General features: G+C 37.0%; 1 protein-coding gene across 2 annotated transcripts; it reads right to left on the bottom strand.

Moving 5' to 3' along the window:
* Positions 1-11930, bottom strand: LOC120143318 (tRNA-specific adenosine deaminase TAD2-like). 2 transcript variants are annotated; one of them, XM_039157672.1, is made up of 7 exons: positions 11746-11930; positions 11630-11667; positions 10446-10512; positions 2081-2240; positions 1870-1966; positions 778-881; positions 1-210 (listed from the first exon to the last, which is right to left on the bottom strand). In XM_039157672.1, exons 1-7 carry the CDS (start codon positions 11788-11790, stop codon positions 167-169), a joined length of 555 nt encoding a protein of 184 aa, XP_039013603.1. In that variant the 5' UTR covers positions 11791-11930; the 3' UTR covers positions 1-166. The 2 variants fall into 2 exon arrangements, with proteins under 2 accessions (XP_039013603.1, XP_039013602.1); XM_039157671.1 differs by lacking the exon at positions 1-210 and having other exon boundaries at positions 398-881.
* Between the last annotated feature and the right edge of the window lie 370 nt (positions 11931-12300).

The raw sequence follows: 12300 nt of genomic DNA, 5'->3' as shown, positions 1-12300 counted from the left end.
TTTATCATTATAATCAATACTAATTTACCTTCCATTTCATCAGCAGCTTTAAATCACATTCCAACACCAAATTTCAAATAAAGAACATCACTCGAGGCCACAGTACGAGTCATTTGCAATCAAATTAACTGAAAAGAAGAAGATAAAACATACCAACCTCCATTTATCACTCAACTCTCTTTTGAACTAGTGGCCTATGAGGCTTCGGAGCTGAAAATATGATTGACATACATAAATAAATAAATAAATAAATAAAAGCAAAAATGCTGAAACTTTGCTACCTTAAGATGCATCTATATATAATCTATAAATGAATGCAACAAAAAGAGAATATATTAGCTAAACGTGTATGTATATTCCATCTATGCAAATGACAACAAATTCCATTGTATGGTTATAGTGTAATCTTGCCTTCTTTTTTCCCAAAGCATACTAACATGTGCACTATTCTAGGTTCCTTTTAGATATAATTTGACCAAACGCAATCCTTTCCAGACTATTTGTCATAATTTACCCAATTTCAACATATTTTTACATGCTTGTTGGCATTGTTTCCGGATTCAGGAATAATCTTTTACTAGGATATGGATTAAAGCAATATGCCATGATGTTCTAGATTGCATCAACCTCTGATTCCATGAGGATGTAATATTCTTGCTATCTAAAGCAATACTAAATGTCAACTCTGGCGTGAGATATAAATATCTCTTCATTTATATCATTCTTTCATGAACTTTGACTTAATAGACCCAATGCAGTGAAGCAAAAATTGCATACCATTAGGATTCCCCTGTTCGTAAAAACTTCTAAAAAGAGAGACTGCTTCGGAGGCCATTAATCCTCCTGTACATTTGAAACCTTTCCTTTGTGGAACTTCATCACTAAAAGCACAAAGAAAATTAGAAACATTTGAATTGAAGGGGGACCAAAAAAATTATCAATGAAAAGCATGCAATAGGCAAGAGACAGTAACAATGTGACCTGAATTGAAGGGAATTAGTTCAGAATTAGATAAGTGACCTGAATTGTCACTTATTTTGAATGCGACAAACATTAAGATTAGAACTTCTGCAGCTATATGCAATACATATAGGGAAGAAGAAATGTTGCTGTTGCGTTATCATCAACATTATAACGAGTATATGGAAACGCCATAGTGAGGACAGACTAAGCTAAAAAGCAATACGCTAAAAGGGACCAGTGATATACAGGTTGGAAAAGCATGGACAAAACAAGTTTCTCAGCTGAGTAGATGAAAATCTTCCGCAAAGAGTTAGGAGACATCAAAGAGGTGGTGAAATTAGAAAGGAAGTACAAAAAGTGTTTGAGGGGAGTGGAACAATGCAAACAATAGGGAGGATAGTCTAAGTTCAAGGAGAAGCAAGAAAACAGGATAGCAGTTGAGTAAAAATACCTAAAAACGGACATCAAAGCAATGGACATCAAAAAGGTAGAAAATGTCAAAATATGAAAATAAGATGTTGCGTTAGGTTGATAAGAAAATTCTTACTCATGCATTTAGAAAACAGAGATTAAAACTGATTATATGCATGGTATGAACACTACAAATGCAGTTTGCACAAGGCTTCTTCTCCACTCAATTATATGCATAGTGGTTACTCAATTAGATACCTCAATTCAGTTGTAATGAATATGTGAAATTACTTCATAAGTTATTGGAGTTTTTCCCCTTTCGAAAAACAAAGGGGTGAACATGCAATAGAATCTATTCTGATAACAAATTTAGGGCTTCATAAAATAATAAGTTGAAATTCGGCTAAATGAGGGCAATGGAAAAACAACGGTGATGAAAAATAAAACAAAATAATAGATAAACATTTGCATGGAAGAATGAATTCTATAACAGACCTTATGGATGGCTCTGAGCAACCGGAATGCAAGGATAAAATCGATCCGCATCCTCCAAATTTCTCATTTGCACAACCATAATATACTTCCTTGATGCCTAAATAAATTACATCAGTCAATAACTAGGCTAATGAAAAAAAGTAACGAAACTAAAATGTATTCATAATAATATATTGCTACATTCAAGCATTGAATTGGAAAAGAATTATACCAAGAAATGACAAAGCTGCTGCACACATTATGCATGGTTCACATGTAACATACAAAACACACCGTGAAAAGTTTTCAGCAACTTCTGCTTTTGAAAGCCCATCTTTTTTCCACTTCTCCAGAAGGATGTCTATGGCTTCCATTTCTGCATGCCTTGTAGCCTACAAAATAAAAATGAAGTTGTGTAATTTATAAACAGAAATATAGAGCATCCCCCTGTATAAAAAAAATATTTGACATCCGCTACATTGAAATTAAAATTTCATGCATTTTCAATAACTCCAAGTAGTAAAATTTCTGTATTTTTAAAAACCATGAGAGAGAGTGTCAGAGAGAAAACTGGAGAGAGAGAGAGTTCCTTAGGTTTTCAGCCCTCCGGCGAGGATTGGACGGTGTTTGTGGATAATCTGAGCAAAAGAGTCTCTTGGAAAACAGTGAAGGAAATTTTTCAACAACAGGGTCGTGTACTGAGAGTTTTCATCCCGAGTAGTTCTAGCAAACCAAACTATAGTAATCATACGTTTGCTTTCGTTCAGTTTGCAAAGGAGGAAGGATTGAAGAAGGCGGTGGAAAATGTCAATGGTATTTGGATTGATGGAAAGAAAATATATGTTGGGGTAGCAAAGTATAAGAAGCAGAGACCTCGCCAAGTGGATAACAAAAATTTCATACGGGAAGAAGGTACGGTGTATAAGGGAGGATATTGGAGAAGAAAAGTTGATAATGAGTCCTTTAATCGATTGAGAGATGAAAGATCATATAAGGATGCGTTAGTCTCAAATGTTGGGCTGAGGGAAGATCAGGTGAGCAAAGAAAATAGGATGGGGATTCCTAGGAAGAAATCGGGGCTGAGGAACTTGTGGGAGATGCACATTCCCTCGGATGAATCGGATTGGGTGAAAAGATCATTGACAGGGATCATTAAAACACACTTTGATTTGGAACTAGTGATGAAGGGTCTGGCGAGTGATGGGATCAAAGTCAAGTTAGCCAAATGGGGTTATGCAAGAAACTCTTGCATTTTAACTTTTGCTTCAGTGAAGGAATTAAAGGAGGCGTGGTCGAGTAGATTGGAGATATTATCATTTTGGTTTGAATGGCTTGATATGCTTCTGAATGAGGAAGGCTTACCGATGTCATTTTGCTTGGTTCAATTAGTTGGAGTTCCGTTATTATGTTGGAATGTCTTGTTTCTGGAAAAACTTGTTTCAAGGTGGGGGAAGCTGATTTGTATTTAAGATTCGACGGCTAGAAGAGATGATATGGCGGTTGCAAGGGCATTGTTGAGGGTGGCCAGTCCTTTTGATATACCGGAAACAGTTACACTTGGATCGTATGGGAGATCTTATTTGGTTAAAATTAATGTGGGCTCGATTTTTGAGAAACATAATGGTTTTCAGCAGTGAATTCACGGTGGACGGCGGGGAGCGTACAGGGGTAGCTCGATGATCGGTACTCAGGAGGGGTTGGTAGGCCAGACTTATTAGCTGAGGATACTAGAGGTAGAGTCGACACGTGGTTGGAAGGGGATGTATGTAAGGTTGTGGCTGGTGGTTGTGAGGATCAGCATTTAATGGGGCAGGTAGATGAAGGTCAACCCAGTGAAAAAAGGGTGTCAGAACTACCAGAGGAAAATTTGAATTTAAGAGGGGAATATATGGGCCTCGGGTTGAGAAATAATATATGTTATAGTAGTGAAAAAGCACAGTCAGAAGACTTTAGTGAGCCCACCCCAATTTATACAAGACTCTCTCCAACTGGGCCAGCTGTGAACTTAATAGAATTGGGCTATGGTAATCAGATAGACCATCGGGTGGACATTCCAAGTGATCTTCAGCAGACTGATGTGGAGAAATCAAACTTGCAGATTTTGGTTCCTTCCAAGCTTGACTCTATTTTAAAAAGGAATTCTGAAGATTCAAATGTCATAATTCAGTCACATTGTAGAGGGCTTTCTATAAATAATAATTCTGAAGGGTTAGAGGAAGATGTTGAACTGGACAAAGAAGTTAACAGTATAGAGGAAACAGAGGTGGAAAAGGAACTTGTACCAATCCAAAAGGTTGGAATTCAGGTGTTGGGAGCCAATCAGGAGTCTGTCACAAATGGTTTAAGGAGTTGGAGTCCTCTGAACCTCTTGTCTGGAAGTTTATGTGGTAGGAACATCCCAGTAGGAAGATGGAAAAGAGGATCTGTATCTAGAGTATATAGAAGATCTAGGGTAAGAAAGGTGTGGCATAATTCGAGCAGAAAAGATAAGGGACTTAAAATAAGGGAGTTGGTTGTTCAAAATAGGAAAATTCTAATCCCTAGTTTGAGCAGACAATCATATCTAAATTCTTTAGTGGAAGGGGCCAATTCCACTAATGATGAATTTGGTGTTCCTCAGACTTCAAAAGTGGGTATTGCTCAACATTCAGGGTCTGTAGAAGAGGTCTCTACTGGAGTTATACCTGGTTCTATGCCAGGGAGAGCGAGTAGAAGTAGGAGAAGGCTTTTGATCAGAGAAGCTTTGGATGTGATAAGTTTCCCTACTGTTTATTCTTCAACATTCTCGGTTTTCTTGGAGGAGGCATTGGCTACATGGGAAGTTAGCAAAATACTGGGATATCTTTTAAAGAGGGGAAGAAGGCTTTTCTAGACAAAATTATAAATCTTGAGGAGGGATTGGCCGAGAGTAAGGAACGGGGGAATTCAGGAGATTAGCGTTCTTCTGTTGACTAGCTTAAAGGTTTTGGTGTTGAATTTTTCGTTATGATAAATGCCAACATAATTTCATGGAATGTAAGGGGTTTTGGAAAAAAGGAAAAATCAAGAGGTGTAGCTAATTTGGTAAAGAGGAATAAGCTGAGCTTTCTTCTAATTCAAGAAACAAAACTAGAAAGTGTTTCTTTGGCTTTAAGAAGAAAGATAGGGGGAGTTTTCTTAAAGGAGGTATTGTGGTTCCAACAGTGGGATCTGCAGGAGGATTAATGATTATGTGGAATGAAAATGATTTTGTAGTCTCGAACAACATCTTAAATGGCAGATTCATAGCAGTCTTTGGGAAGTTCAGAAATTCAAGTGAAGATTGTGTGATTATAAATGTTTATGGTCCATCAATTGAAGCAGAAAAGGAAGATTTTTTCAGGGAACTGTTGGAGTTTGTGTCTACTCAAAATTTGTTAGTTTGTATAGGGGGAGATTTTAATGTGTATCTCAATCCGGATGAGAAGTTGGGCAAGTCCCAGAACTGGCATTCTATTGATTTATTTAGAAACTTCTTACAGCAATCAAACTTAATTGATCTCCCTATGGTGGGAGGAAGGTATACTTGGTGTAATAATAAAGAAGACTCTACGTGGGAAAGACTCGTCAGGTTCTTAATTTCTGGGAGGTTTCTGACTTCGTTTCCGAATGTAATGCAAAGACTTTTGCCTAGATCCTTATCTGACCATAATCCAGTTTCACTAGAGGATAAAGTCGTTAATTGGGGTCCTAAACCATTCAGATTTTTTAATTATCTATTAGAGTAGGAAGGATTTGAGGAATTGGTTAAATCTTCCAATGGTTGTTATGAGGGGGAGAAATAACAGAAGGGGAATCTTCAACATCTTGCAAGGAACAAAAACATCAATCAGAAAATGGTCTAGCAGTAAATTTTTTGGGATTTCTGAGTCGATTTCTGATTTAGAAAGGTGTATTAATGAACTGGATTGTAAAGCTCAAGGTGGAATTCTCTCGAAGCAGGAGTGGGATCAGTTAAGGCAGTGTAGAACTAATCTCTGGAGGCTGTATAGAATCGAAGAAAGCATTTGATTTCAGAAGTCAAGGACTAGATGAATTAAAGATGGGGATAGAAACACAAGGTTTTTCCATCTGTCTGCACTGAACAGAAGCAAAAGAAATGAAATTTTAAGCTTGAAGATAAATGGGAATGTGGTTTCAGACCCTCAACAGTTAAAGTTGCATATTTCAGAATTTTTTAAGGCAGCCTACAACTCCAATTCAACAATGGAAGTGGAGGACTTAGTTCTGGAATTTGCTAAGCTGTCAGGGGAACAGTCTAACAAACTTGAAGAGCAATTCTTAGAACAAGAAATTTGGCAGGCTATAGCTTCATCAGACAGCTCTAAAGCTCCAGGACCGGATGGTTTCACAATGGGTTTTTTTAAAAAATGCTGGCCAATTTTAAAGGAACGCGTGTTGAAATTTTTTGAAGATTTCTTTTTTGGAAGGAAATGGGAGCATGGTGTTAATCATGCTTTTATCACACTTATTCCGAAGAAGCTAAATCCGGACAGTGTAGAGGAGTTTAGACCAATCAGCCTCGTAGGCAGTTTATACAAAATCATTTCCAAAGTTTTATCGAAGAGACTGAGTTGTTGTGTTGGTGATATTATTAGTCAATCTCAGTTTGCTTTTATACCGGGGAGACAGCTGTTGGATTGTGCTTTTATAGCAAATGAAGGGATTGATTACTGGAGAAAACAAGGGTTACAAGGGGTTGTCTTCAAGGTAGATTTTCGTAGAGCTTATGATTCTGTGGAATGGCCAATTTTAATCAGAGTAATGTCAGAGATGGGTTTTGGCAAAAGATGGTTGTCGTGGATATCTCAGTGTATATCAACAGCTTCAATCTCGGTTCTTGTAAATGGGTTTCCTTCGGAAGAGTTTCCTATGGCCAAAGGACTTAGGCAAGGGTGCAGTTTATCTCCGTTACTGTTTAACATTGTAGGTGAGCTGCTTCATTTGATGATAACTAAAGCAGTAGACAGGGGTCTGTTTCAAGGCTTTGTTATTGGGAAATCTGAAAACTCTGTTCGGTTGTCACATCTCCAATTTGCAGATGACTTGATCATTTTCTGTCAAGCTTCTCTCTCTCAGATTAATAATGTCAAGAGAGTGTTGGGGATTTTTAGTATTATGACAGGGTTGCATCTAAATCTAGCTAAGAGCAAGCTGTTTGATATTAATGTGGAAGAGGAAGTTTTAACAGAGTGGGCATTAGCAGTGGGTTGTTCAGTGGGTTCCTTACCAACAGATTACTTGGGACTTCCTCTCGGTGCTAAGAAAAACTCAGAAGTTCTATGGGATCCAGTTTTCAAGAATTTTAGCTCCAAACTTGCCGGTTGGAAAACTTCTTGTCTCTCTTTGGCTGGCAGGACAGTTTTATTGAAGTCGGTGCTTACTTCCTTACCAATATTTTTCTTATCACTTTTTAGAATGCCTTGCACTATTAGTAAGAAGCTCAATTCATTAATGGCCAGATTTCTATGGGGGGTAATGAGGAAAAAAGGAGGATACACTGGGTTAATTGGAAATCAGTTTGCAAGCCTCTGAATTCTGGTGGTCTTGGTGTTTTTGATGTGAATCTTTCTAATCGGGCTCTTTTGGGAAAATGGGTGTGGAAGTTTGCCAATGAAAAGAATACTTTGTGGAAAAGTGTGTTATGTTGCAGACACAAGGTTAGTTGTAATTCCATGTCTATTAGCAAGGTGTTTACGCCCAAATCTTCTTGGATTGTGAGAGGTATTGCTAACAATTTCTTAAAGAATGACTCGGAGGGTGAATGTATCAGATCACACTCTAAGTTGAAAGTGGGGAATGGAAAGTCTATTTCATTTTGGACAGATACATGGGCTGACGAGTTTCCTTTAAAAAATCTTTTCCCTAGAATGTATGTGTTGTCTACAAACAGATGGGGTAAGGTTGCTGAGTTTGGTTGTTTTGATTAGAATGGTTGGGTGTGGAACGTCGAAACCAGAAGTAATTTGTGTGACTGAGAATTGGAGCAGTGGCTGGAATTGATGACAAAACTGAATGACTTTAAACTGACAGAATTAGTAGAAGACTTTCTTTCTTGGTCTGCAAGTGGGGATGGAATGTTTTCAGTAAAATCTTGTAGAAATGTACTCGGGAAGGTGTCGGGGGGTTCTGATATGTGGTTTAAAGGGGTGTGGCTGAGATTATCTCCTCCTCGTGTTGAAGCTTTCCTGCGACAGCTAGCTCATCAGAAAGTGGCAGTGAGAGAAGAATTGGTGAAGAGAGGAATGCAACTAGGGGATGAAATTCTGTGTCCTTTTTATAAGGAACAAGTGGAATCAGTGCAACATTTATTTATTTCGTGTGTTGTAGTTTGGGAACTATGGTATAAGATAGTAAGCTTTTGGGATATAGCTTTGGTACTTCCAAAGAACCCACCTTCTTTGATCAGCTCTTGGGGTGAACTGAGGGGGAAATCGTTGATTTGGAAATTTATTCCGGGAGTAGTATTTTGGTCGATTTGGAAAGCTAGGAACGCAATGGTGTTCGAAGGTGCTCCCCTTGATAGGATGTCTCTGTTTTTTATTGCTAGATTCAGGTTATCTAAATGGTTTCTAGCCAAGTACCCTAAGTTTCCTATTCAGGAGGATGTGCTGATTGGTGATCCATCTCTTGCAGATGGTATTAAGGGTCTTAATCCTAAGAATGTTCAAGTGATTCGCTGGTTCCCACCCCCTGTTGATTTTTTGATGATGAATGTTGATGGAGCTGTTAGACTTGATGGCACAAATGGAGGTATAGGAGGTATTTTGAGAGACTAGAACAACAACTTTCTTTTGACTTTTTCAGAAAATATAGGTCAAGGTCCCCCCCAGGTTGCGGAGTTAAAGGCTATTAAGAGAGGAATTGAAATCTATTTGTCTTCTTGTTGGGTTACTGTTGGAAGGTTGATTGTGGAAAGTGACTGCAAGTCGGCTGTGGAATGGATATTGACCCCAACTTTGGCCCCTGTTTTTATCTTACCTTTAGTTAAGGAGATTTCATCACTCTTCTCGGATAGGGTGCACTCAGTTAGATGGATTCCAAGGGTGTGTAATGGGGAGGCTGATAGTTTAGCAAAGATGGGAATTGGTTGATTGTTAGACATTATCAGTGGGTTTTATTGTTTGAGTTTTAGGTTTTTGGTTGCTACTTGAGTGGTTAAATTAAGGAGCTGATTATCAGACTCCGTTAATCAAGGAGGAGGTTTGTGATGAGGCCTGTTATTCCTATAAAAAAAATGTACTCTTCTCCTCCTTTCAATGGCTGCCGTGAGGTACATTCATCACTAGTAAGGTACATTCAGTGAGGTGAATTCCAAGAGCGTGCAATGGGGAGGCAGACAATCTAGCTAAGAGTGGGATAGGTTGATTGTTAGGAGTCAACTATGGTTTTCTATTCTACTGTGAAGGTTTTTATGGCAGGGGGTGTTTTTAAGTTTTATGTACTGTAAAGGATTTTATGCCAGGGGATGCTTTTAAGTTTTATGTACTATTATTGGTGTAATGGTTGTATCTTATGTAATTTTTCCATTAGTAATAAAATTAAAGGCACTCTTTTCCTCCTTCCGCTGATTAAGGAGCTTATTTTCAAGCTCCTTAATCAAGAAGGGGATTTTTAACGAGGCCTTTCATTTCTATCAAAAAACAAAAGTTGTGTAATTTATGAGCTGACAAGAATGAGGTAACTTTGACTAATTGTCTGCTGACGTTCAACAATTAAGCCATAGAAGAGGTCTAGAGACTCTAGACATAACCAAAAAATATGATTATTAACTTGTGGTCTAAATTTTGTAAAAGCAAAAATACTAGGTAAATCAGCCACCTACACCCCATAATTAAGGGGTGGGGGTTCATAAAATATCTTTCCCTCGTAGGAGGAAATTCATAAAGCACAGGAAAACATATAGCCAATGCTCATGGTAAAATGATCACACAACGATGGGATTAAAATTCAGTTAGAGGAGAAAGAAAAAGTGGAACGTTTGCATTGCTTGTCTGAGATAATCCTAAAAAGAGGATACAATTTTTAGTTTTGCTTTCAGCAGACTGCCAAAGCATCCACTGATGCAAATCAGGGAACTCCAACATAAATAGACCAAAAAACCTTTCCTTGATACTATTTCAAAATTTAAATTGCAAAATGATATTTGAGGATACTGTATATTCTTGGGGCCAACATAAGCATCCTGGGGAAAGATGAGAACACTAAAGATGCTTAACATGGACTAACATAAACAAATGCAGTCAAACTTTTGGATAAAAAAGATAATATCATTTTTCATTTTACATCTGTGTAGATCTACTTACATCAGGTGCAAGTTAAAACAGAGAAAGATAGAAAAGACCAATTAAAAAGTTATGTCACTTGCAACAACCAACAGATTACTAAAAGCATATGAAGACCAAAATGATGCACCAACAAATATAAATGTTTCTCATAACCGTGCACGCACACAAGACCTTTTTAAGTACTAAATACCTTCATTGAGATTTGTACAACCAACATGAATCAAGAGAGATCAATGAGGCATAATATGAAAACGTCAAACTGATCAAAAAGGAGGGAGGAGATTCATTTACATTTCGAGTCTCAGAGGTTCGATTTCTACCAAAGGCAATGACACTACCATCCTTAATGAATACGCAGCTGGTCAACAAAAGGTACGGTGAAAAAAATGCATTTAAATTTTGTATTAGGGCCAAGTCATTGACATAAGCAAAAAAGACAATTTAGTATCAAACCAAAAGTACAAACAAAGAGAATGAAGAAGCTTGAAATCTGTGTAGTAATATAGGGATTGTGAAATGGTTTGAAACTTGGTACTAAGTTACATGGGTGTTAACAATTTCTTATGCTTCAATACAAACAACAATGAAGAAATCAATGAGTCTATGACAAAGAACCAACAAAAACCAAGCATTGGGTGATTATGTTGATTTACAAATCAGGTGAGACAAAAATTACGCTCTTGACAATGCTGTTTTCTTTTCATCTTAAGTTTATAGTTTTTTCTTTTTAATGGTCAACTCATCATATTTAATTTTACACCCAGATAGAGAAGTCAAATTACTTCTTTTCTTAGCTGTTTAAATCCTTGAATTAGACGAGCCTTTAAGGCAAAATTTGCACTTCTTTTGAAGTGGGCTTTTGTTTTGGCAAAGGTATCCATCTAAGTTATTATGAAGTTTTATTCGAAGTATGATGGAATGAACTATAAATACGGCCTTATAGATCTTTTGCAGTTCACCCCTTTGTATATTTATTGACGTCTACCATTGGAAGGAGATTGCATCCAAGTTTAGTAATCATAATACCAAATTGGCTACACTTCCTCAACTTGAAACCTTTTCAAGCACAACTAAATCCTAATAATGTTAATTATACAGGCTGTGAACAAGGTTATGCCGATGTCATAAAGTTAATTATATTATTCAAGAGAGTAGATGATTATAACATAAGAGAGATAGCAAAGAATAAATTTTTGCATTGTGCCGTTTATGATTTACCCAAAACAATAGGCAGATATAAATAAAAGATGAGGTATTGTTTTACTTATATTTAGGACAATCTGTGTATTCATGCCATGTTCATGTATTTTCTCGTCATATTTTTGGTAAAGTTATTTCATGTTTATACAATTTTTAACCTGTTAGTAATTTAAGTTGTACAAATTTTAGCATGTTCATTTATTCATTCTGTGTTTTGCCCAACAGAAGGAAAAAGCAGGCAAAGGGAGAAAAAAAAAGATGAGATTAATACTTACCCAACAGGCACTTCAAGGCTTTCCATAGCAAGTTTTGCCTGACAAAATAGGGGCTCAATTAGCAATGTTGCCGAAATTGGATTACAGAAAGGGAGAAAAGGAAGGATCGGGATTACCTGGTGAATTGCAAGTTCCATGTATGCAAGATCATCACTTTCCATCTAAGGCAATAAGAACAAAAGAGTTCGTTTCGAACGAAGTGAAGCAGAAGCTAATAATCAAAAGCAGAGAGAAAAGAAAAAGGAAAAAAAAAGATGGATTTAGAGGGAATGACTGGTAGCTACTGAGAGAGGTGGAAAAGGTAACTACCCGGATCCTACAACTCCAAAACCAATATTCAATTACCTATACAAAGGTAAAACGATACACAAATATAATGCATTGAACAAAATATTGAGGCAACAAGAATGAAAGAATAAAGGGTAACTACATAAATCACCACATAGGGTCAGGTCATGAAATGATTTCATTTTTAAAATTGTGACAAATATACTACTGAATTATTTAAATGGGTTTAAAATGACCACTTAAAGTTAACATTTAACGGAGGTATTTAAATGACTGTTAAAAAAATTGGTATAATTAGAGTGTGAGTCATTGTAAAGTTATGTATTCGCGGCGGTGACATCCTGCTTTGTTTCTTTCATTTTGGTCGCTACTTGTATATGATT

The sequence above is a fragment of the Hibiscus syriacus genome, unplaced genomic scaffold, assembly GCF_006381635.1.
Source record: "Hibiscus syriacus cultivar Baekdansim isolate YM2019G1 unplaced genomic scaffold, ASM638163v2 tig00110840_pilon, whole genome shotgun sequence".
In the NCBI taxonomy this organism is placed as follows: domain Eukaryota; kingdom Viridiplantae; phylum Streptophyta; class Magnoliopsida; order Malvales; family Malvaceae; genus Hibiscus; species Hibiscus syriacus.
This window is presented reverse-complemented; position numbering and strand designations above follow the sequence as displayed.